Source organism: Pipistrellus kuhlii, unplaced genomic scaffold (assembly GCF_014108245.1).
Source record: "Pipistrellus kuhlii isolate mPipKuh1 unplaced genomic scaffold, mPipKuh1.p scaffold_m20_p_3, whole genome shotgun sequence".
Taxonomy (NCBI): domain Eukaryota; kingdom Metazoa; phylum Chordata; class Mammalia; order Chiroptera; family Vespertilionidae; genus Pipistrellus; species Pipistrellus kuhlii.
In genome coordinates, this window is record NW_023425529.1 from 101315258 (window position 1) to 101342668 (window position 27411).

A 27411-nucleotide genomic window follows, 5' to 3' on the forward strand; every position below is an offset into this window, starting at 1 on the left:
TTTTGGGGAGTAGTAGGCTCATGCCCCAGGTGTTGTCTCTTCTCCCAAAAATACTAATCCACTTCCCTAACCTAGTCAACCTCCAAGCCCCAGAGACTCCCTGCTCCAGCCAAACTCCTCTGAAAATGACTCAAAGGGATTATAATATTACTCAACCTCATTTACTGAGCCAAATCTGGAGAGAGAACCCCTGAGTTAGGCAGCCCAGGAGATCGTCCCCATGTTGAGGAAACAGCGGAGAAAAAAGTAGTAGCCATTTTTATATTGTTTTGTATGGCATTTATTGATTCAGGAAACAAACAAAATTCTGAATAAATTTACTTGGAAATAAACAAATAAAAAAAAAAGGTTCCAAAGGACAAAACCAATGACATAATATACACTTCTTTAAAAAGTAACTTCTACAGTAATATACCTTTGCTTCAGAACTACATGATGCATATTCTTCAAGTCTCAAACACTTAATGAAAACATGCTTGTTACTTATTAGTCAATCTAATACCAAATCTGAATCACTGAAATAAAGGTTGGATTTTGTAGTCTCAATATTTTCCACACCCATGTTAGTTGTGTTTCAAAATTCTTATATTTTCTGCAAAAATATAATTCTTGGTTGAGGAAAATATGAATAAAGGTGAAGACTTACCAAATTGTTATGTACCTGTGTCCAAAAATACTCATCTGGAGGATAGAAAATAGTATTTGCTTTATTTATTAATGTTTTTATTTTTGTTAATCCTCATCTGAGAATATTTTCCCATTGATCTTTAGAGAGAGTGGAAGGGAGAGGAAGAGACACAGAAACATCAATGTGAGAGAGACACATTGATTGGTTAATGACTGCATACACCCAAAGGGGGCCAGGGATAGAGCTTGCAACAGAGATATGTGACCTTAACCAGAATAGAACCTGAGACTCTTCAGTCTGCAGGCAGATGCTCTATCCACTGAGCCCAAAGATTTGCGCTAATCTTTGTTTTTCTATGTGCAAATTTCCTTCAGCAGGTGAGAGATTAAATGAAAAATGGGAGGATCAACATTGCATACTTGGACAGCAAATTTTTAAAATAAAATCACAAACTCTGAAATTTCTAGTTGTGTCCTTTAAATATACTTCAATAGCATAGGAATAATTATTTAACTTAGAGAGTAATGGTTAATGGTTCAGAGAAATTAAAAAAGGACATGATTAAGTAAAGTTTATTTTACCTACAGCTCCTGCAATATAAACTGAATGTAAATACTGATAGTGAGACATATAAAGAACAACTACTGATAAATGTCAGAACATCATGCCTTCCAATCCATCTTCCATGAACTTCTTATAAAGTGCCATAAATTTGGCCACAAATGCTTCCAAGTGATAAATGGCTTTACTACCCAGCTGCAGACGATGTTCATAGTAAGCTGCCATCTGGGCCACTTCTCCTTTCAGTTGTCCATCACAATTATGTAAAAGTTCTGAGAGAAGGCCCTAAAGAAAGATAACTACAGGGTTTATTTCTCATTCAAAGCAGAAGTAAATCTTAAGTTAAATATGTTAAGAACTACAATACATGATGCATATTCTTCAAGTCTCTAACACAAGTCTCTGAAAACATGCTTCAAGTGAAATATCCTTTTCTTATTTGTGAAATCCTGAATTCTTTTATATGGACTGACAGTCTTCAACCAAAAGCAAAAAAAAAAAAAAAAAGTGGCAATTATTTAGCATATTCCAAATTCAATACTTAAATGTATGAGGATGCAAAGATATAAGTTCAAAGATGCCTGTTATAACATTAATTACTAGAAGCCCAATGCAGGGATTCGTGCACCAGTGGGGCCCCTTAGCGTGGCCTGCCGGGATAGGCTAAAACCAGCTCTCTGACATCCTGAGGGTCCTGGCTTGTGGGAGGGCGACCAGTGCACGATCAGGACTGCGGGAGGGCTCCAGGGCATGTCTAGCCCATCTCGCCCAGTCCCAATCGGCCGGACCACAGTAGCAAGCTAACCTACCAGTCGGAGCGTCTACCGCCTGGTAGTCAGTCAGTGCACATCATAGTGATTGGTCAAATGAACGGTCTGACACTTAGTATATTATATAGCCCGGCCAGCATGGCTCAGTGGTTGAGAGTTGACCTATGACCCAGTGTGGGGTGTACAGGAAGCAGCTGGTCAATGATTCTCTTTCATCATTGATATTTCTATCTCTCCCTCTTCTTTCCTCTCTGAAATCAATAAGAAAAATATATTTTTTAGCCGAAACCGGTTTGGCTCAATGGATAGAGCGTTGGCTTGGGGACTGAAGGGTCCCGGGTTCGATTCAGGTCAAGGGCATGTACCTTGGTTGCGGGCATATCCCCAGTAGGGGGTGTGCAAGAGGCAGCTGATCGATGACTCTCTCTCATTGATGTTTCTAACTCTCAATCTCTCTCCCTTCCTCTCTGTACAAAATCAATAAAATATATTTTAAAAAAAAGAATATATATATATATATATATCAATATATATGTATATATATATATATATATATGTATTTTTTTTTAAAGAGAGTTTGGTAAATATGGGCTGTCAGGAACCAACATCCATGTTACAATGTTGAATGAGAAACACTGTGCAGAACATTGTCAAGGTTTGTGAAACCACACACACACACACACACACACACACACACACACACACACGAGTTTAATTTCTACGTGAACAGAATAGAGGTCTATTAAAACTAGTTATCCTTATAGAAATGAAAGGGTAGACCTTCATATGTTTTTTTTTGTATGTTGGGTCATTTGAATTTTTTTCATGTAAATATTACCATTTAAATACAAATAAACAACAACAAAAAACCCTGCATTTCCTAACAAATCAATCTAGGTAGGCAGGTAGCTGACAGACCAACTCTAAAGCTGTGCCTTACAATATACCATAGTTCAGATTCTGTCTACACATTTAACCCCATTCCCCATGTGCAATGAACTTAGTAGTCTGAAATACTGGTACCCCAGCCATTTACACAATTCCCTTCTTTTAATCCTGTAAGTCTTAGTTTAAGCATAACCTTCCTCAGAGAAGCTATTGCTGACCTTCCAGATCCACTCTCCTTTATTTTACGTTGGTACTTCTTAACACATAGCATTCTGAAATCCTTCTGCTTGTTTACTTATTTCTAATCTTACCCTACTAAATGTAACTTATCTGAAGGCAGGGCCTCTCCTCTCTTCTTTGTCATCCCCCTTATGGTGCTTGACATACAGTAGAAACTCAATAAATATTTGCTGAATTAATGAACTGGATAAGAAGTGACAGCGTTTTCCTATGATTGCAAATTTTATGCTTAAGTAAAAAGAACTTAAGATGTGAAATCAGGTTACCTTCATTATTATTTCAGGAGGAATACAATGAGTTAAAAGCTCATAGAGTCTGCCGCGAACTTCAAGGAGCCTACAAAAAAACACAGCAATATTTTGTTTTAAAAATAAGAGGTAATTTTTCCAAGTACCCACTGTGCTGTTTAAATTTATGAATTAAACAATCTAATACAAACATTTTCTTAAATGACTTATCATACTTAGCATATACATATAGAAGCTTTTTCTAATTTCAGTTCATTTTTTTTAAAAGAAAATTTACAGAACTCTTTTAAAAGTAGACAGGACTTATATTCAGTCTTATATTAAGACTTCCTGATCAGTGAAGGTTGAATTTATTTCACACCATGGACTTTAGCATACTTTCATGACACATCAAGTAATATGTTTATTTTACCCCCAAATAAATGATATCTAGAACAGGTAGAAAATAATCATAAAAAGATTGAAGAATCACTGATAAACTACACTTATGATAATAAAAACATAATATGCTACTTAGACCGGACAGCAGAATGATTTTCCGGATGTCCTTCTAGACAACCTTTCTGAAGAAGCAGTAAAGGCAGGGGTTGCGGCTGGAGGGGGCCGAGGCAGAGGAGGTTAGGGGCAATCAGGCAGGCAAACAGTTAGGGATGATCAGGCAGAGGCAGTTAGGGGTGGTGAGGCAGGCAGGTAAGTGGTTAGAGACGATCAGGCAGGCAGGCAGAGGCAGTTAGGGGCGATCAGGCAGGCAGGCAGGCAGGCAGGCAAGTGGTAGAAGCCAGCGGTCCCAGATTGTGAGAGGGATGTCTGACTGCCAGTTAGACTCAATCCAGGGCCAGGTATTGGGCCTAAACCGGCAGTCAGACATCCCGTGCAGAGCGGGATGCAGAGCGGGCTGAGGGACCTCCCTCTGCAAACCTCCCCTCCCCCGTGCATGAATTTCATGCACTGGGCCTCTAATATAATATAATGCTACTGTTTATAGTGCAAAGTGAAAAGCAATATGGCAAGGAAACAAAGATGTCCTGTCATTATAGGTAAGTATAAAAACAGGCTGTATAAGTCAACATGAGCATCTCCACCTGAGCCTTTAATTCTAGACCCCTCTCATAACATTTCTCTCCTTCACAAAAATGGAAATATACAAGGCATTTTAAAATAGTAAGGAAAACAGTGACTATTAAAATTCTAAACACAAGAATCTTTATGTCTATCTATCTGTCTATCTCTCTCTCCATATATACTGGAGGCCTGGAGCATGAAATTTGTGCACGGGGTGGGGATGTGTGTGTGTGGGGGAGGTGTCCCTCAGTCTGGCCTGCACCCCTCGGGGGATGTCCGATTGCTGGTTTAGGCCCAAACCAGTAACCAGACATCCCTCTCATGATCTGGGACCGCTGGCTCCTAACCACTCACCTGCCTGACTGATCACCCCTAACCCCTATGCCTACTGGCCTGATCTCCCCTAACTACCCTCTTCCACTGGCCTGATCGCCCTTAACTGCCCTCCCCTGCTGGCCTGATGATCGCCCCTAATTGCTCCCCTGCTGGGTTGACTGCCCCTAACTGCCTCTGCCTTGGACCCCACCACTGTGGCTTTGTCCAGAAGGAAGACTGGACAATTGGAAAGATGTCTGGTCGATCCGGTCTAATTAGCATATTACCCTTTTATTAGTATAGATACATAAATTACCTACCCTAAAGGGAAAAAAATTTTCTGAATTGTCATTAAAATAATATCATAGATGTTATATTATTTCAGATTAATCAGGATAGTGATTTATGAAAGATTTCTTAAAAGTAGAAGTTCAAACCCCATTCTGGGAATCCAGGACTATGAAGCTTAATAAAAGTTGTTTTTGTTTTTGCTTTTAAATCCAGCATGTTTTAAGCACTTGCTATGTGAAAGATACTATAACTAATAATTTAAAAATCAGTCGTCACACCAGCTGTGAGTGGGCATTATCTCCATCTATTTTTAGATGAAAAAAGTTTAGCAGTAAATTGTCTCATGAATTCTCTCCTTTGTTTTTTTGTTTTGTTTTTGCTTTTGTTGCTGCTTATTATTATTAAATACGTACAGTAAGACAGCATGGGTCCTAAAGTTAGTGAGAGCAGCAAAGTGGAAACTAAAGTTGTAAAAATAAAAAACAGAGCTTAAAAAGTGCCAAGTATAATAAAGGTGTTTACATGTCTAATCTGGCTACTGCTTATGGTAAGGGGACTGGACAATTAACACAATTTTAAAACAAAAAGAGGCCATTAAGAGTGCTGACTTTAAGTGAAAGTGCCTACGAAACAATTTTCACAGGCGACTGAAGGTAAAACAGAAATATCTGGGGGGTCTATAATGGATTAACTCAAATTACATTATTTCTAATAGGAAAATAATTAAGTTTTAAAACAAACTGCTTTTCGAATAGCCTTCCAGAACAAATTAAGTTCCAGAACTGAGATTTCACTGTATTCTAAATCATTAAATTTCTAAAATTTTATTCTCCCTTTTCTTTAAAAGTTTAATCTTTAGATTTAATAATCAATATTTAATTATAATTCTAAATTGCATGGTGCTAATAAAAAACCACTACCCTAAAACTCAGAATAGCTGTACTACCTTGATGACCAAACTTTTACAATCATCTTTCACACTGTACTACCTTGATGACCAAACTTTTACAATCATCTTTTACACTGGTTACCTCTGTGGAGTCTGCTGACTGACAATAGCATTGGCAGTCTCCCTCAGATACACCTCCCAATCTGTTTCAGGGACTTCTTGATCTTCAGTAAAAGGATATCTGTATGACAAAAAGAAAACACAATAAACTAAACGGAAGCATCCTTATTTTCTAAAATGTTTTTGGTGCTAACTGCCTCTAACTCACTGTTGCACTCTGCAGGCTTCACACATGAGTAATGCTTTTCTGAGATTTCTGCAGGACTTCTCTGCAAGTCTACGAGCCAGCTGTGAAGGGAGATTCAGACCTTCCTTCTTGCACACAGTAGATAAAACATTGCAAATCTACAATAAAATAATTTTTTAAAATGAGCAAAGTGTCAAACAGTACCTATATTGAAATAATTTGTTGATAACATCTTCATAGATCCCCTTTTTTTTGGTCACTATCCTACTCTAACCCGCATTCTCCTTCAGCAGGAAGCCAGGGTTCTTGCCTAGCTATCAGGAAGAGGCAGCAGATGGCCCTGCAACTGGGGAAAGACCTGGTGCCTGGTCCAAGGGTCAGATGTTCCCCACCCTGAGTTAGAGAAATACCTGTCAGACATTGGAAGGGTATGGACTTTGGAATAAGAGAGATCTGTGCTTAAATCATGGCTTTGCTGTGGTCAACTTTGTTGACTTAAACTACCCGAGTCTTAGTTTAAGTCAACAAAGCCTTCCAGCCTCCTCAGGGTAGCTGGGAGGAGACACAGGGGCCCAGGTTGGTGGCAAAAATAGGGCTGCCAAGTTGAGCCACCTGTCCTGAATCCCACAACTAAGAAAGCCTTATTTGCATGGACTAAGACAAGAATGTTGTCCATGGGAGTGGTAAAACTGGTAATCCTGCCTACTTTATAAACCCTTTTAACTGTATTACTCCCAAAATTTGTATAACTGAAACAAAGGTATGAAATAAAGGTATTTTACTACTTTGCGACTAATACAATGTCACACATTATCTATACTTTGCATAAAATTGATCCAAATTATTAATGGCAGGAAAACTGCTTATTGTGAGAATTAAAAATTTTACTGATAGCTATTAAGACTATCACACACACACAGATGGGCAAAATAGGTTTACAGTTGTGAGTGACATTCTGAGTTAAGAAAGCTACTATAATAATTATAATAATTATAACCTGTATTTTTTTCCATATAAACAACTATAAATCTATTTTGCTCATTCCTGTATATAATGTTGGTCCCCTACCTACACAGTTGGTATTCTCACATTATATCCTGGCAAAACCTATTACTTCCATACTCAAGTCTCCTCCAAAGCCAAGTAAGTCAGGTTGAGGTAAAAGATACTAATTACCTAATCTCTCCATAGTTTAGTAAAATTCGTTATATAATTAAACATCGGTTCTCAAACTGAATTCATTCTGGAAGACTGTTCAAGAAGCAATTTGTTCGAAAATGAAACAATTTTTTACCATTAGAAATAATGTAAACTGAATTCATTCCAGACCTCCAAATGATTCCTTGTATTAACCTTGTTTATATACAGTACATGTCTAATATACTGTTTAATCTATAAACAAACTGTTTTTCTTAAATTTATCAAACCTCTCCCTACTGACCTTAAAGAAATCACTTTTACCGCTCATTCCAGGGGCGTCTTTCAGAAGTCAGCATGCATTGTCTTTGCTTTTTCACATATCACTGCCTTGGAAATGCTGTCACAGACTAACTGGTTTTCCTTTGTCCAAATCAACAGTTTTTCTACCTCTTCAACTGCCTGTGATCACTGTTTCTTTCACACCCTTAGAAACATTAGCACTCTTGATGGCCTCTTTATGTTTTAAAATTGTATTAATCATCCATTTTACCAGCAACAAAAGCAAAAAGATAAAATAAATAAAACCACAAAAATATTCACAGCACAATTTCCTAAAATGTTAACAATGTGAGGTTTAGGGGTAAACTGACTAGCATTCTCTCCTTTGTTTATGGCTATTTCTCATGCTGAGGCATTAGTATAAAAGGGATGTTCAACAAGTGAGATTTTTTTTTTTTTTTTTAACATCTACTTGGTTGAGAACCCAATTGTTAGAAATAGGAGACATTTGAGAACCAAGGTTTGACTGTACCTACTTGTTTAAGGTAAAGGATAATTTAAAGCAAAGAACACTTTTCCTATATTGGTATCAGGTATTTACTACTATATATTGTTTTTTGCATCTACTAATGATTAGTATCCAGATCACAGATATTCCTGAATTACTGACACACTTCACTGCAAGTGAAAACAAAAAATCTGACTTACTTCCTCAATGCTGGGAGCAGGCACACGAACTGCCAGACACCTACTACGAATGGGTGGTATCACTTTAGATGTAGAATTGCAACACAAGATCAATCTGCAGGTAGACATATACTTTTCCATGGTTCTACGCAAGGCATGTTGAGCATCTCTGGTGAGTTTGTCAACCTCTGTCAACAAAACCACTGAGAGAAGGAGAAACAAAAACTTTACTTGCACATTTTAGGATCAATCTTTTCTTCTTCCTCTTCATTATTCATTCAGCATGAAATCCTAAATAGTAATCCTGATATATTGCTCTTCCCTTTGACAAGAACATATGAAAGTTACAGGTACAGTAAGAATAATTTATTTTTATTTTTAAAATTCTATAATAAGCCTAAGAAATTCTAGGCTAAATGAAGTTAAAGAGGTTAATTTGATATAGAATTCATTCTAGCCTTTATAATATTTATTGGATGCCTGGTGCACAAGATTCATGCACTGGGTGGGGGGGAGGGTCCTTCAGCCCAGACTGCGTCCCCTTGCAGTCTGGAACCAGGGGATGTCCGCCTGCTGGCTTAGGCCTGATCCCCCCAGACATCCTTTTCACAGCCTAGGGCTTTCACAGTCCGAGACCCCTCGCTGCTTTACCACCTGCCTGCAGCGGACATGGGAGAGGCTCCCACCACTTCTGCCTGAGCAGTTCTCCCCTATAAGAGCACACTGACCACCAGGGGCAGCTCATGCATTGAATGTCTGCCCCCTGGTGGTCAGTGTGCATCATAGGAACCAAGTCATTCTTCCTTTCAGTCGATGTGCATATTATGTTTTCATTATATGGGATTATTTAGTATACGCACTAGAAAGAGAATCATCAAAACAAGGGTGTATAGTGCTACATTTTCCAAAAATATTTTACTATCTCAATAGCATAATGATCATGGAACATCTTTTTATCAGGGGTGGGGAACGTCCAGCCCAAAGGCTATATAAGACCCATGAAATCATTTTGTCTGGTCCTGCCAAGGTATTAGCAGTGAGTTAATTAACTGTTTGACCAAATATAGCAGGCTAATTTTAAGTTGATAATTTTGTATGGCCCAGAAATGCTGTTATAAATATGCATATGGACGTTAGCAGAAAAAAGATTTCTCACTGCTGTCATAAATCGTAGCATTCTAAGGAATATACTTTGAAAAACAACTGGCACAGAGTTGTAGCAAACAAGACAAAAAGACATCTGGTTACTTGTATAGTAAGTTTCTACCTGGCCAAAATTAGTCTTAAGATTAGGCCTTAAAATTTTTCAAGAATAATATGTAGGTACAGACTGAATCCAACTGCTGTATTATTCATCATACCAATTTTTGTCTAGAAGTGTTAGTGGTAGCATTGTAGCATTCCAATCTCTCCTATATAAACAGACAGAACTAAATATTCCAAGACCAAAGACCCATGAACAACTTTTATACCAAAACATAGTAATAAGCTTTACCTAAGAACCCCAAATACTAGAAAATGAAAATACTGGTAAACAATTATGCATGAGTGGAAGTGGCTAGGATCTAGAAGGTTTCTGATGGCTGTTAGGGCAGGAGAACCCAAAATCACCCACAAGAAAATTATAGAAAGCATCAAGGGCTAAGATGAGAACAGCATCAATAGGGTGAGCTCATGGCTGAGAACAATGGAACCTTGATGTAATAAGGTTTGACAGAGCACTAGACTGAAAATAACAAAATGGAAGTGCCCCTCTAAGACAATGTTTCACAATGAGAAGAAATTCTGGACAGAGAATCCAAATAATTGAACAGAATAGGAAAAAGAGAGACAAAAAGATTGATCCTGAAATGTGACCAAAATAGAACCAAACAGAAAGTAGGAAAACCCTTGCCGAAACCAGTTTGGCTCAGTGGATAGAGCGTCGATCTGTGGACTGAAAAGTCCCAGGTTCAAATCCAGTCAAGGGCATATACCTTGGTTGTGGGCACATCCCCAGTAGGGGGTGTTCAACAGGGAGCTGATCGATGATTCTCTCACATCGATGTTTCTAACTCTCTATCCCTCTCTCTTCCTCTCTGTAAAAAGTCAATAATATATATATATATATAAAGGAGGAAAACCCAACTGATACAAAAATAAATCTGGTAGTAGGAAAATAGAAGCATATCTATAAAATTAAAGCATGACCAAATGAGTTTTAGTCTAGAAATGCAAAGCAGTTTCATTAGGAGAACCAGTAATCTACACTAATAAGAGAGAAACATGCAAACTGACCATACCTCCACCACACCCACCAGCCAATCAGGAGCCAGTATGCAAATTAACCAAACAAAGATGGCGGCAGCCACAGAGCTGGAGTGAGTAGGAGGCTTGGGCTGACCCCAGGATGGAGGAAGCCAAGCTTCCCACCCACCCTGGCCAGCCTTGGCCTCTGCTCAAGGCTACAAAGTTTTAATTATAGAAGATAAATAAATCCCAGATACCTGCTTCTAGCCAGCCCTGGCCTCCACTCAAGGAAGTGCTTAAAAAAAAAAATGGAGGGGCTGGGAGCCTGGATCACTGGGGGGCGTGGCCAGCTTGAAAAGGGCCCTCAGCCCCACACCCAGGCTGCCCCATGCCCCAAGGGAACCCCCACCCTGATCCAGGACACCTTTCAGGGCAATTCAGCCGGCCCCCACCCATGCACCAGGCCTCTATCTATACTAATAAAAGGGTAATATGCTAATTAGACTGGGAGACCTTCCAGATGTTCTTCTGGACAAAGCCATGGTGGTGGGCCTGAGGATGAGGCAGTTAGAGGCCAAGAGGGAGGGCAGTTGTGGGTGATCAGGCTGATGGGGGCGAAGTAGTTGGAGGTAAGCTGGTCAGCAGGGGGGCCAGTTGGGGGTGAGCAGGATAGGCGGGGGAGGGGCAGTTTGGAGTAGCAGGCCAGCAGGGGGGCAGTTGGGGGCAAGCAGACCAGTAGGAAGGGAAGATAGGATGATAAAAACTCCCAGCAAAGTGGGAATAGAGGGAAAATACACTTACATAATAAAGGCCATATATGACAAACCTACAGCCAACATCGTACAGCCAAGTCACTCTCTCATAAGGCAAAGGACATCAATCACCAGCAGACTTTTACTATCCAAGCAGATTTTGCCTCCCACCTCCCCGCCCCTGGTGGCAGTGGGGGGGTGTTGAGGGGGAGCAATTGCTGTTTTGATAAAAACTCCCAGCAAAATGGGAATAGAGGGAAAATACACTAACATAATAAAGGCCATATATGACAAACCTACAGCCAACATCGTACTCAATGGGCAAAAACTAAAAGCATTCCCCCTAAGAGGCACAAGACAGTGATGTCGACTTTCACCACTCTTATTCAACATAGTACTGGAAGTCTTAGCCACAGTAATTAACAAGAAAAAAAAAGTGGGAAGTTGAAAAGGAGTAAGTAAATTGAAAAGAAGTAAAACTCTAATTATTCACAGATGACATGATATTGTACATGGAAAATCCTAGAGACACCATCAAAAACGCTACTGGATTTAATAAATGAATTCAGCAACATAGCAGGATACAAAATCCTGCTATTATTATTTAGTGTATTTAAATGCCAGAAATAGATAGCATTTCTATACACTAAAAATAAATTCTCAGAAAGAGAAACCAAACAATCACATTTATTATTAACATTAAAAAAAAATTAAGATACTTAGAAATTTAACCAAGGAGGTAAAGACTTGTACTCAGAAAACTATAAGACATTGAAAAAAGAGGTAGAAGAAGACAAAAGCAAGTGGAAGAATATACCATGTTCAATGATTGGTAGAATTAACATCATTAAAATGTCTATACTACCTAAAGCAACATATAGATTCAATGCAATTCCTTTTAAAATACCAACAGCTTATTTCACATATCTAGAACAAATAAATACTCCAAAAACTAATATGGAACCAAAAAGGACCCCGAATAGCTACAGCAATCTTGAGAAAGAAGAACAAAGTTGAAGGTATTACAATACCATATATCAAGTTGTATTACAAAGCCACTTTGCTCAAAACAGCTTGATACTATCACAAGAACAGGCATAAAGATCAATGGAACCAAACAGAGACCCCCAAAATCACACCAAGTCACTATGCTCAATTAATATTTGACAAAGGAGGCAAGAGCAAACAATAGAATCAAGACAGTCTCTATAATAAACGGTGTTGGGAAAATTAGACAGATACATGCACAAAAATGAGGCTAAACCACCAACTTATACCATACACAAAAATAAACTCAAAATGAATAAAAGACTGAAATGTAAGTTGGAAATCATAAAAATCCTAGAAGAAACCATAGGCAGCACAATCTCAGACATCTCTCGTAGCAATATGTTTACAGATACATCTCCTAGGGCAGGGGTCGGCAACCTGCGGCTCCGGAGCCTCATGTGGCTCTTTTGAACCTTTGCTGCGGCTCCCAGCAGAGCCGACAGCAGGGGGCGGGCGGGGAGCTGTATCACTTACCTCTAATACTAATTTTTGTTGTTGGTTAAGCATGGGAGACAGGTCCTTTTGTAAGATGTACACTGTAGGAAATTTGTGGCTATTATATAAAAATTTTTTTAAATAAATTAATTAAATTATTATTTACATTTTTAAATTTAATTTACTTAATTTAATTTACAGAATATTGGGGGGCCTGATGAATTATTTTTATGGCATGTATGGCTCACTAATTAATTTACAAAATATTGGGGGCCTGATGAATTGTTTTTTTAAAAAAAGGTGACTTGTTGAGGTGGGCGCAGGGGCGGGGTGGGGAGGGAGCAGCCGTGCTCACCGGGGCTCTCTTTCGGTTTGCTCCGGAGGCGCGGACCCCCCCACGCTGAGGCGCTTCTCCTCCTCCAAGCGCCCCCGGTCCCGGTCCCGGGGCTTGGGGATGCCCGCCAGCATGTTCAGCATTGACAACATCCTGGCTGCACGGCCTCGCTGCAAAGATGCGGTGCTGCCGGTGGCTCCGGACCCCGCTGCCCCTGTCGTCTTCCCGGAGCTGCACGGGGACTGGCTCTACAGCGCCGTCAGCAGTGCTGCCTCCTCCCCGGACTACGGCCAAACAAGGGGTGAGGATATCTGTAAGGCTGTCCTGGACTATTTAAGTGCCGAAAAAATAAACACCAACCACCTGGTCTCAGTGGCTACTGATGGGGCACCGAGCATGAGAGGAGCACAGAAGGGCTTTGTGGCTCTACTGCAGAAGGCTCTGGGTAGAACGCTGCTCTCATTTCATTGCATCCTGCACCAAGAGGCATTGTGTGCTCAAACATTTCCCCCGGAATGCACAAAAGTGATGGATGTGGTCATTCAGATTGTTAATAAGATAATGGCAGAGGGTTTAACCCACTGCCAGTTCCGTTTGCTATTGGATGAGGTGGAAAGCATATATTCTGACCTCCTGCTCCACAACAAGGTCCGGTGGCTGTCCAGAGGTGAGGTGCTAAAACGCTTTGTCACATCTTTGGAAGAAGTAAAAACTTTTCTGGCCAGCAAAGAGTTCACCTTTCCTGAGCTGGAACAACCAGAGTGGCTGGAAAAATTACATTTTATGGTAGACATGACAGCACATCTAAACACACTAAATACTACCCTTCAGGGGAAAGGAGGCACAGCCCTGCACATGCTGGAGGAGGTTTTGGCATTCGAGCTCAAGTTGACAGTGTTTGTCAAAGATTTACAGAGAGGTACACTGTCTCACTTTCCCTCTTTGAGAGAGTTCAAACAAAGTCATGATATGATAAATTTGTAATATTTGAAGTCTGCAATCACCACAATGCAAAGTTCGTTTGGGAAACGATTCTGTGAGTTCAGAGAGGAAAAAAACACATTATCCTTCCCTGTCACTCCCCTGGCAATCGATCCATTCCTATTGAATATGACTGCATTTGCAGGTGTAAGTCAACCTGATCTTGAGATGGAACTGGCCGATATAGCCGACAAAGATATATGGGTGTCCAAGTTCAAATGCTTGGCTGCTACTCTTGAGGATGTTGCCCATCAGAAGGCCATTCTGGCTCAGAATCATAAATGGAGTGATATTGAAAACCTTCCCAAACAGGACAAACTTGGGTTCGAAACATGGAATGCCATCCCCAACACTTATATAAACATGAAAAAGTATGCATTTGGAGTCCTGTCGATCTTCGGCTCCACATATGTATGTGAGCAGGTCTTCTTCAACATGAACTATATTAAAAACAAACATTGATCACGCCTCACAGATGACAACTTGCAAGCCTGTGTAAAAATGAAGGTAACGTCTTACAGCCCTGATGTGCAGACACTGTGCACTGATGTTCAGGAGCAAAAATCCCATTAACCAGGTAAATTAAATATTTTAATTAGCTATTAATTTGCAAAAATATATTTTACATTGTTAAGTGGAAAAGTCCTTTTTTTCTTCAGATTGACAGCTAACTGCACGATCCGGTATATAGCATTAAGGTAAGAAACAATATATGCAGTGTTATATTTGTTTTAAATGTCGCAATGGTTTTGCAGCTCCCAAGTTTTTTTTTTTCCTTCAAAAATGGGTCCAAGTGGCTCTTTATGTCTTAAAGGTTGCCGACCCCTGTCCTAGGGCAAAGGAAACTACAGAGAAAATAAACAAATGGGACTACAACAAAAGAAAAATCTTCTGCACAGTGAAATAAATGATCAACAAAATGAAAAGAGAGCCCACTGTATGGGAAAATATATTTGGCAATGATACATCTGATAAATGGTTAATATCCAAAATATATAAGGAACTCATACAAATTAACAAAGGAAGATGAACAATTCAATTAAAAAATGGGCAAAGAAACTAAATAGACACTGGAGAAGTGTCTATTTAATAAGAGACATGAAAAATGCTCAAAGTCACTGATCATCAAAAAGATGCAAATCAGAAGGGTAATGAGTTATCACCTCCCACCTGTCAGAATGACTACCATCAACAAATGGCAAGTGCTGGCAAGGATGTTGCAAAAAGAGATCCTTAGTACACTGCTAGTAGGAATGCAAACTGATGCAGCCACTATGGAAAACAGTATGGAGTTTCCTCAAAAGAATTAAATTATGTAACTGCCATTTGACCTAGCGACTCCACTTCTAGGAATATATCCTAAGAAACCCGAAACACCAAACAGTATGCCTACTATTTTCATTATAGGGTAATTTACAATAGCTAAGATTTGCAAACAGACCAAATGTCCATCAAGTGGATAAAAAAAGCTATGGTACATTTATAGCATGGAATACTATGCAACAGTAAAAAAGAAGCATCTCTCACCCTCTGAGACATCCTGGATGGGCCCGAAGAGTATTGTGCTAAGCGAAATAAGCCAGTTAGAAAAAGAGAAGTATCTCATGGTCTCAGTCATATGTGTGAACAAAATAATGAACAAAATAACTGATGAAGAAAATAATCCAGAGATATAGAAGCTTGGAAGAGACTGTGGAACCTCAGAGGGAAGGTGGAGATAAGTGGTACAGATCAACCAAATAAGATGTATGCATATATTCATTATCCATGGACAACAGGGTGGTGAAGGCCTAGGGTGGGAGGCAGATACGGCTGACAGGGGTCAACAGGGGGAGGGGGATAAATGGGACGGTAAATGGGACGTATGTAATACTTTCAACAACATAGATTTTTAAAAAAAATAATGTGTAGCCGAAACCGGTTTGGCTCAATGGATAGAGAGTTGGCCTGCGGACTGAAAGGTCCCAGATTCAATTCCGGTCAAGGGCATGTACCTTGGTTGCGGGCACATCCCCAATAGGGGGTGTGCAAGAGGCAGCTGATCGATGATTTTCTCTCATCGATGTTTCGAACTCTCTATCCCTCTTCTTCCTCTCTTTAAAAATCAATAAAAAATATTTTAAAAATAAATAAATGTGTACATATATACAATACATACATATAAATGATAATGCAAATTAATGACAAATGCACCACAATAATTTTAATTCAATGGTGGGATTATTGCTTAATTTTCTTTTTGTCTATTTAGATATTTGATAACAAACATATAACATTGGTCCTAACATTTCCCCCCCCAAATATATTTTTTATTGTTGATAGTATTACAAATATCTCCCATTTAAGGCCAGTTATTTTTTCTAAATCCTATAATCTTAGCAGTACAAATACATAACCCTCTTTCCACCAAAATCTAGTTCCATGGAACTGTATGTAAACTCCCAGGAGAACAGAGATCACGATTCTCTTACTTTTATATTTCCTACCCCCAAAAGTAGCATAATCCTTGACAATAATAGTTAATAAATATTTGTTAAATGGATGAAATTTACAAATTCCCACTACATTTTCTCTCATATGCATTTCTTACAATTTGAGTGTCTGTCTAATGAAAAGAATTTTATTTTATTTTTTACCATACCTTTAAAGTCTCTTTGAGAGTTTGTTTCAAGTTGCTGTGATTGTGCCACTGTTTTCAACATCTCCTGAATTACTACCCGGTCACTATTTCCAGCATCACTATATAAACAGAAATAATGATTAAAAACACACACACATATCATTATATGAAAATAATGATTAAAAAAATACACACACACACACAATTGAAAGTATTATGCCCTTATTGTTAATATAAGGAAAATGTTGAAGATATTAAGTAGTTACAAGTTTAATAAAAATTAATAAAACTTAAATTACATTCACAAGATTTTAAAACTGAGATATATTAGGGTTACTAAAAAATACTAACAATATTCCATATTTAATTACAATTAATTAATCACTGAAAACACTAAATTTACTGTTACTTAAAAAGAGCAATAAGTAATAACAGTGACAATTACTTTAGCACTTCTGTATACACTACAATTACTATTAGTTACAACTAATTTTCTTGATAATCTAGAATTACTCAAAATATAGAAATAACTATTTGAAACAAATTTAACTTCCATTCTTTTTCCCCATCATCAAAACAGCAAAGATCTGAGAAAGAACAACTCTAGACACACCTGCTCCCTGCACTAGCATGGAGCTGATTCCCTTAGCAAGGGAATGAGATAAGCAAATGAAATTTAAGATACAAAGTCAGAATTCCATAAGCTGTTGACTTATTATAGGCATTATCTGTCATTTATACCCATATATTGCTTTAGCATTTAAGTCATGTGCTTCACAAACCAACCTGTTACCAGGTTAATTTAGGCTGAATGTCAATTTCAAACACCTGAAAAACAATCAGCTTAACCTCTCATTGACTATTCTTGCTCCAGAGGAACTCACAATGAGAAAAAGAGAGCAAAGCTCTCAGCTTTATTTTCCCAGTCATAAAAATCTTTCCCAATTCACTATTATTACGTCAAAATACCTACAGTGTCTTTTTTATAATTTTCTAGTCAAGAATCTAAACCATTTTCCTTTTGTCTATGGAATTAAAACTTTTTCTACATTTATGATCAGATCCTTCCCACCAACCTTATTTCTCTATCTAATTTTCTTTGATATAACCAGGGAAAATCCTATATAATAAAAGGCTAATATGCAAATCAACCAAACAGCGGAACAACCGGTTGCTATGATGTGCACTGACCACCAGGGGGAAGATGCTCAATGCAGGAACTGCCCCCTGGTGGTCAGTGTGCTTCCATAGGGGGAGTGCAGTTCAGCCAGAAGCCCGGAGCCAGGCTCATGGCTGGTGAGTACAGCGGTAGTGGTAGGAGCCTCTCCCGCCTCCGCAGCAGCGTTAAAGATGTCCGACTGACGGGGGAGCAGGCCTAAGCTGTCAGTCGGACATCCGCAGTCCAGATCGAGGGACCCCCCCACCCCCAGTGCACGAACTTTGTGCAGAGCCTCTAGTAATACCCATCAGGATTGTTTTGAGGGCTAAATATAATATCCATGTAAAACTTTTCTCAGGGAGCCTTATACTGAATACATATCTATACTAATAAAAGGCCAGGCATCATGAAAGAATTACCAGAGACAGCAGACCACCACCCAAGCAAGTGATTAGGAGCAATCAAGCAGGCAGGCAGGCAGAATGATTAGGGGAGATCAGGTAGGCAGACGGACCCTTGCCGGGCAGGTCCTACCCCAAAGCAAGCGGTTAGTGGCAATCAGGCAGGCAGGCAGGCAGAGCTGTTAGGGGAGATCAGGTAAGCAAGCAGAGTGGTTAGGGGTGATCAGGTAGGCAGGCAAGTATTTAGCGGCGATCAGGTAGCAGATGGCCCCTCACAGGGCTGGCCCTGCCGCCAAGCAAGCAGTTAGGTGTGATCAGGCAGGCAGGCAGGCAGGCAGGCAGACAGGCAGAGTGGTTACGGAGATCAGGCCCCGCCCTTTAGCAAAGAAAGAGGGAGGCCCAGGCCAGCCAAGCCATCGCATCCCAGCCTGCAGAGGGAGGACAACAGTGGCAGGGGAGGGAGGACAGCACCGCACAGATGGCAAGCAGTGGCAGTGGAGGGCGTGGGGCCAGCTGCCTGCAGCCAGGGGAAGTAAAGCCCACTGGGCCCTGATCTCAGGCCAGGCCTAACGACCCCACCTGAGTGGTCCCAGATTGTGAGAGGGTGCAGGCTGGGCTGAGGGAAGCTCCTGCCCCCTAGTGTACAAATTTTCATGCACTGGGCCTCTAGTTAGCTTATAATCCTACTAGAGGCCCAATGCACAAAATTCATGAACAGGGTGGTAGTGTCCCTGAGACCACCCTGTATCCTCTCCAATCTTGGACCCCTTGAGGGATGTCAGACTACCCATTTAGGCACAATCTAGGACTGCTGGCTCCCAACCGCTCGCCTGATGGATTTTCCCTAACTGCTTCTGCCTGCCAGCCTGATCACCCCCTAACCACTGCCCTGCCAGCCTGATTGATGCCTAACTGCCCCCCTGCCAGATCAACTGCCCCTAACTGCCCTCCCCTGCCAGCCTGGTCAACCCTAACTGTCCTCCCCTGCTGGCCTGGTCACCCCCAACTGCCCTCCCCTGCTGACCCAGTAACTCCTACTGCCCTTCCCTGCCAACCTGGTTACCCCTAACTGCCCTCCCCTACAGGCCTGGTCCCTCCCAACTGCCTTCCCCTGCTGGCCTGATCGCCCACAACTGCCCTCCCCTGCCGGCCATTTTGTGTCCACATGGGGCCAGCCATCTCCTCTATTGGGAGTGATGCTCAATTTGCATATTACTCTTTAATTAGATAGATTCCTTCTACTCCATTCAATCTTATTCATTAGTTCTGAATGAGTTATTATTTTAACTTACTAAATACTTTGTATAAAACACCAAGCTCTGTAAAGCAAGAAAACTTAATTATCAAAATTATTTGAATGAGGGGTTCTCAGAGAAAAGACAAAGTGAGAGGGTCTAGGCTAACCACACTAGGCAGCTTCACTTTTATCTGTTTATATACTGTGTTTTCATACATGATTTTAATTTAAGAAAGGATTCTACTCTTTAAAATAAAGGTCTGAACATCACTATACTAAAAATCCTTATTTAGCCCTGGCTGGTGTGGTTCAGTGGTTAGAGTATCAGTGTCAGGTTCAATGACAGGTCTAGGGCATGTGCAGGAAGCAACCAATTGACGTGTCTCTCTCACATCAATAGTACTTTCTTTCTCTCTCCTTCCCTCCCTCCTTTCCACTCTTCTCTAAAAATCAATGGGAAAAATATCCTCGGGTGAGGATTAACAAAAAATAATAAAAATAGTTATTTTTATACAGTAGCAGCTTACCTGGGATTAACTTCAAGGTGGTAATTGCTTGCAATAGTGCTAATTTCAATTTTCTTTTTAGATGGAGTCTGTGGACAAAGAAAACAGATGTTTTTAACATTCATTTATTAGCTAGCTCTCCTCTTTCCTGTATTTCACTGTTTTGTTTTGTATTATTATACTGGAGGCCCAGTGCATAAATTTATGCAAAGGGGGGTGTCTTTCAGACTGGTCTGCATCCTCTCACAATCCGGAACTGATGGCTCCTAACCACTTGCCTGCCTGCCTAATCACCCCTAACCACTCCGTCTGTCTGATCACCCCTAACAGCCTCGGCCTTGACCCCTGCCGCAGCTTCTACCAGGACATCCGGAAGGTTGTTCAGCTGTCCGGTCTACTTATCATATTATGCTTTTACTAGAGGCCTGGTGCAAGGAATTCGTGCACAGGGGCAGAGGGGTGTCCATCAGCCCAGCCTGTACCCTCTCTAATCTGGGATCCCTCTCACAATCCAGGACTGCTGGCTCCCAACTGCTCACCTGTCTGCCTTCCTGATTGCCCGTTTCTGCCTGCCCGCCTGATAACCCCCTAATCCCTCCCATGCCAGCCTGTTTGATGTCTAACTGCTCCCCTGTCAGCCCATTTGCCCCCAACTTCCCTCCTCTGCCGGCCTGGTCACCCCTAACCTCCCATGCAGGCTTGATTGCCTCCAACTTCTCTCCCTTGAAGGCCTGATCCTTCCCAACTACCCCTCCCCTGCAGGCCATCTTGTGTCCACATGGGGGCAGCCATATTGTGTTGGAGCGATGATCTATCTACATAATATCCTTTTATTAGATAGGATAGAGGCCTGGTGCACAGGCGGGGGCCAACTGGGTTGCCTTGAAGGGTGTCCCAGATCAGGGTGGGGGTTCCCTCAGGGTGTGGGGTGGCCTGGACGAGGGGCTTGTGGTGGTCTGCAGGCCGGCAACGCCTCGTGGCGACCCAAGCAGAGGCCCTGGTATGTGGGTTTATTTGCCTTCTACAATTGAAACTTTGTAGCCTGAGTGGAGGCTTAGGCCGACTAGGGTGGGTGGAAAGCTGAAAGCTTGGCTTCTTCCTCTGCTGGGAAACGCAAGCCTCCCTCCTGCTCTATGGCTATAGCCATCTTGGTTGGGTTTATTTGCATACTCACTCTGATTGGCTTATGGGCGTGGCTGAAGTGATGGTTAATTTGCATATTCTTTTATTAGGTAGGATTTTATAAATAATGCTTACTAAAATTTTAAAGAACCACCAATAATATTTTAACTTCATTAATACCATTCTTTTATTACTGTGCAGATAAACATTTTTATACAAATTACGTCAGTCTGTTTTTATTGAGTTTACATTTTTCCTCTACCTCCAGAAATCTCCAAACCATTTTGTTATCAGATCATCTTTGTACACAACCTATATGTCCTGTTACAGCCTTTCCCATAACACACAAAAATAAATAACACACACACACACGTGTTTCTTGTCAAAAATAAAAGAGGCAAACATATTTCGCTGTTTTGCTTTTCTTAACAACACAACTAGGCCAGTGGTCAGCAAACTCATTAGTCAACAGGGCCAAATATCAACAGTACAATGATTGAAATGTCTTTTGAGAGCCCAATTTTTTAAACTTAAATTTCTTCTAACTCCAGTTCTTCAAAATAGACTTGCCCAGGCCGTGGTATTTTATGGAAGAGCCACACTCAAGGGGCCCAAGAGCCACAAGTGGCTCACGAGCTGCAGTTTGCTGACCATAGAACTAGGCAATTCGTCTCAGACAAAGTGGAATAGGGTGTTAAGATTTGCACTTGAATCTATAACATGGGTATCTCAAAAACTAGTCATATTGATGGGCATTTTAATTTTTGCTTTTTGCCATTTCAAACAATTCCATAATTAACATCCTTGCACATGTCTCTTGCACTGCTTTCACTTCCATGGCAATAGGTTCCCAATAAAGAATTTGCTCGATTTTTCTAACATAACTGACTCTGGGCTGGTTATAATGAAGTCAAAAAATCAGTAGCTCTCAATCCTGAATGCCAGGATTACCTGTGAAATTCTTACTTAAATCATATATGGGGCAGCAATGGGAGAGGGCAATGTATTAATGATGAGGACTGAAAATCCCCACTATAAATATTTGAAGGGCCTCAACATGAAATGCTTACTGTGATGGTCTGATGTTCAATTCTCAGTTTTTCCACTCCAACACCATAAAGTTCACGTAAAATACACATAATTCTTGTCTTTTTACCAGCACCTGATGGACCATACACTAACAAATGAGGAAAGTCACCACACTGTACCTGGGAAAAGAAAAAAAATCAAACAATGATGCATTTTCCTAATCACACAATTGTTCTGGGTAGAATTAAACTTTTTTTAAGTATCAGTATTTTGAAACTATGAAACTTCATATATATATGTATGTGTGTGTATGAATGTACATATAGAGATTTTCTTAAAATTATGGAATGTTTATTCCCTGGCATTAATTTTATGTAATTATATACCTAGCATACATGCATGATACAATACCATGTGCTAGAAAGTAAGAACTCCCAAACCTGGCTGACTGTCAGAATCTCCTAGGGAACTTTTTAAATTAAAAGACTGATTGGTTATTAAATTCATTCCATCAAATTATGATTCAGTAACTAAAATTAATATCTGTCACAGTTTGGGTTTCCACACATAGTCCCTTTGATAAGAACTGAGTGCATTTGGACTATTAGTCAAGTAAAGAAAAATTTTGTAGGGAAGCAAAGGGAAAAGAAGGCAGAGTGTATTATCAACTTAAATATCATTCTGAGCACCTGAGACTTGATCTTGCTGGGGATCATGAAGCTAAAGTTAAAATACACCACAGTTTTACCCCTCAAGGGTACAGAAGATGGAGTCTGACATGCTGTCTCTCATCAATCAATCCTTTGATAAAGCTAGACTGGAAAAGTGGAGGGGGGAGTAGTGAACATTCACAGGCATTTCAAGTCAATTTAGGGGTGTCAGCAAGGGAAAGCCTCAGGAAGTGCAAATACAGGGAGGTGAAAGTCAGTCTTTGTGCACTTACAAGAAAGAACAAGGGGGAAAAGAGCACTAATAGTGCTGCATTCCAGTACAAGACTGTGTTTTTTATAATGTTTCCCAGGTGACACTGATGATCAATCTGGTTTAGAATTTATAATATGAAGGCTATAAAGATGAAAACACATCTGTGCCTCGGATATACACTTGAGTGGCCAGATTATGATGATCTTTATATAGGATATACATTTAGTGTCCAGATTATTATGCACTCAGAGATAACAATCTGACCACTCAGTGTATAAAATCTTATGGAGCAAGTTTTGTAAAAGCATTGTAGAAAAATAAGTATCTTAAGAGAAGTACTTTTACAGTAAATTTTAACACTTTGTAAGCTCATCTAACTCTGGCACTGAAAAAAAAAATGTCTCAAGGAAAGAGACTATTCAACTAATAATACATGCTCCTCAAATACTAGCTGCTTTTGTTTTTTTAATCTTCAATCTAATAAAAAAATAATAATTATGCTTTAAATGTTTCATAGTTTTATTAAACTGTAGACTCAACAATAAACAAACATTTTTAAAAGCAAATCTGTTAACTCATGATTATATTAAGTTTTTGTCCAAAACATTTATTCCAAATTTTATAAAAATGCCAGATTATGTAAAATGTATCTTTCATCTAAGAAAAATGAGTGAAAGCTATTGTGAGAAAGTGCTATTTGTCTATAAATAAAGTATACAGATATAACAGGTTTATTTTTAATTAGCACAGATGGAATACCAGTAATTAACGAAGAAGAAAAAACCTATCTCACAACACTATCAATTCTTCTAATGACCATCATATAAACGGATGGAGTTCCCTTTTTTTTTTTTTTTTATTAGTTCTCGTTTTTAAAAAGTACTTAAGTAGTACCTCTAATTGGTGAGCAAAAACACTTTTAGCAGCACGTGGTAGTTTTAGGTCCTTGAAAGGGGTGGATAAATGGCTTCCAGAGACACAAGATTCTTCTGAAAACCCTTTTCCCTGTCCACTCCCTACAAAATTTAGTTCGCTTCTCATAAACATTCCCATCAGCATTTTATAAACGATAACATAAAAACAGGCATCAGAATGGGGGAGAGGGAGAGGGTTTTCCACACGGAATTACACTCAAGGACAACCTAATTAACTTATTTTAGAATTATAAATGACCTTAGAAATTAATAAGCCAAATACCTTCCCATCTGTAAAGGAGGACAATGACACCAGGAAATATTAAGAAAGCTGGCTTTTAAAAAAATCCGCCCGATGACGTCACTTCTCTGCTCCAAGCCTTCCTAAGGCTTCCCCCCCACCCCTGGAATTTACTGACTTGGCACCCCATCCCAGACACACTATCCCATTTCCTGTCTCTTCCCTCAGGCGACCCGGGCTGGCGGACCCCGGAGGCGGCACACACGCCGGTCCCCGGGACTCTGTGCTGTTCCCCCCCGCACCGCACCGGGCTTTCCACTCCACCCGGCCTCGCGGGGCTCAGAGGCCGGCTCTCAGCCCGCCCAGCCTGCGCACTGGCACAGCCTTCGCCCTTCCCGCGCCCTCCGCCCTCACTGCGGTATTGTCCCCCACGGCAGCGGCCGGCCCCGCCGGGGCGGCCCCTCCCCGCGCCCCGCCGGCGCCTCACCAGGCTGCGCAGCCCGGCCGCCTGCTCCCGGTGGTAGTCCAGCCGCGCCAGCGAGCAGGGCCGGTACTTGTCGGCCCAAAGGCTCATGGCGGCCGGAGCTCCCGGGTCGGACGCTCGAAAGTCCCGCGCGCGCGCGCTCCACACGGAGCTGCCCGGCAACGGCGGCGCCCCACCCACGTCTCCTGACGTCACCAGCGGGCAAGAGGGCGACTTCAGGGCCTTCCTTACTACGGAAGCCCAGGGCAGACAGAATTGGCCGCCGCCTCGATCCCGTTGACGTCATCGTGTTCATTCTAATCATTTTTCCTTTGTTCTGTGATAGTTCAGGAATTATCCAGCAAAATTTGAAATTTGGTTGTGATATTCTAGGCGTCAAATCTCTGGGTACCCTAGAGAAGCTACTCTCCTTGATCCATTTCGTTATTTATTCATTCATGCTTTCTACAGAAACTTACAAAATATTTACCACGTTGAGCTCTGTTCTTGACACTAGAATATGTCTGGGTTGTGGCTTTCCTCACTTGATGGAAAAAAGTGTCCAGTGATGGGCACCATTTCCACTCCTATTGCACTCCGCACGCTATTCGCTCATTGGCCAGTTTATTGCAGAGAATCCAGTGGAGGGCACAGAGTTTCTAGGGGACAGTTGAAACACTAGATGAAAGTAACCTGAGACCTTGCTTCTTCATCCTTATTGCTTTCCCCACCCAGCACCCACACCCCAAAACAAATAAGGTAATTTATTCGGTAGATGGCCTCATGGATCAGCAGAGATGGACTGAGGAAAGTACAATAAAAGAGGGGAGGAAGTAAAGTCAAAGGAAGAGGGTGTTATAGAGGTCACTTCTGTGGGCAACTAAGGTTGATACCTCTGTACACATCCTGAAGAAAATATAGAATATTTCTTTGAATTGGCTACCAAAGAGAAAATATTCTTCCACCAGCTCCCACACTCTATTGGCTAAGGACTTCCCCTGAAGATGGTACTTCACACACACACACACACACACACACACACACACACACACACCATTCTGTAAAGAGCCTGAATGCTGAGCAGGATCCTGCTGGTGCACATTCCATCAAAGTCCAACCATTTTTTTTTCTTATCTAGCATTCATTTCCTTATCTATCTATTCATCCATTCTTTTATAAAATAGGTAATACTGGGTTTGTACTTTTTATATTAAATTTTCACACATTAAAATATTCCAGGATAATAAAGACAACTTTTATTATTAATAAAAATAATAGAAATATTAACTATGATTTATCAGAGAAGTTGATGCATAGCAAAGAAGTATCTTTCACATAAAAAACAAATGGCACTTCATGAAAATCCCATGGTTCCTCAAGTTCAATGAAGAGGCAGACAGTTTTTTGACTAATGTTATTTTGCCATTTTTCAGTTGACATATGTATTGCTTCAAAAAGGAAATCCAGAAATTCAAGTACTGAGGTGCTATTATATGTCCAGGCTCCTTCAACCAATTGTACCAGTCAAAAATATGTGCTTTCTGGATGACTTCTATTACAAGAGTAAATTTTCTTCTGATTCTTAATTTTTACTTAAAAATTGTTTCCTTTCTAAATTGTATTATTTTATTTTTCTCATGGTAACTCTATTAATTATATTGCAATAAAAAAGGAGGACCTCTGCAATAACACATTGCAAAAATGAAAGCAAAGTAGTCATGTGAAGTAGTTTAGCTCATGACCTAAGTATCTTAGATAGACCTCTGCATCTGTTGGGTATGAACTGGCATTGCTGGTATCCTGGCTCTCAGAAGGGTCTCAGGATGGCAAGCATTGGTAGTGGACAATGGATATGTGGGTGCCATAAATCAGAGAGCACGAAGGGTCTTCTTCCACTGTTCTCTGAGCCATTGGGCCATGCAACGGCACCCATCCAAATCGACTAAAAGCACAAGATTCCTGGATAAAAGGGACTGGAGGGTAGAGAAGCTCATACCTGGTGCTTTTATATTCGATATGACATATATTGTTATTTATGTTTTTACACATGCACGTACCTGTGTATCCACAACCCAGATCAAGATATAGAACATTTTAACAATCCAAGATGGCTCTCCTATACCCCTTTTCATTCAGTAAGTCCCTGGAGTAGCTACAATTCTACATTTTATCATTTTATGTTATTTTCTTTTGTCTTTATCTTCAAGTAAATTAAACTTGATAAGAACAGATACTATACTTGATCTTAGCCGAAAGGCCAAGAAGTGATAATCTTCACATAAATTACTTGTTTTACTCATCGTATATCTACAAAATTCATCCACTTATTATATGTAGCAGTAGGTTGTTTCTTTTTATTGCTATGTAGTGTTCCATTGCATCAATATTAGAGCAGTCTTCATGGGAATGTTAGCAATGCAGTGCTACATAGCCTCTTGCTTGGTTTAATTTTATGCTGTTGACATCTTGAAATTCTTAATGATTTCTTAACAAGGCAGCTAAATTTTCATTTTGCACTGAACCCTGTATATTATCATGATAGTCATGATAAATAGTATATCTCAATTTATTTTTACATTGTACTATTGGTGAACATTTGGGTGTTTTCATATTTAGCTCATAAGAATTACATTGCTAAGCCAGTTGGAGAAAGATAAATATCACATGATCTCACCCATATGTAGGATATAATGATCAACATAAACTGAT

The 27411-nt window shown here is 40.3% G+C and overlaps 1 protein-coding gene and 1 pseudogene across 2 annotated transcripts; both read right to left on the reverse strand.

Moving 5' to 3' along the window:
• Positions 1-771: 771 nt before the first annotated feature.
• On the reverse strand, positions 772-24896 carry RFC3 (replication factor C subunit 3). Of its 2 annotated transcripts, XM_036455315.1 has the most exons (9): positions 24727-24896; positions 22202-22339; positions 20031-20098; positions 16728-16825; positions 8327-8508; positions 6221-6357; positions 6035-6133; positions 3354-3423; positions 772-1474 (listed from the first exon to the last, which is right to left on the reverse strand). In XM_036455315.1, the coding sequence occupies exons 1-9, from the start codon at positions 24811-24813 to the stop codon at positions 1283-1285; spliced, it is 1071 nt and encodes a 356-aa protein (XP_036311208.1). In that variant the 5' UTR covers positions 24814-24896; the 3' UTR covers positions 772-1282. The 2 variants fall into 2 exon arrangements, with proteins under 2 accessions (XP_036311208.1, XP_045444558.1); XM_045588602.1 differs by lacking the exon at positions 22202-22339.
• A 1940-nt stretch (positions 24897-26836) lies between these two features.
• On the reverse strand, positions 26837-26971 carry LOC118730923 (annotated as a pseudogene).
• Positions 26972-27411: the final 440 nt, after the last annotated feature.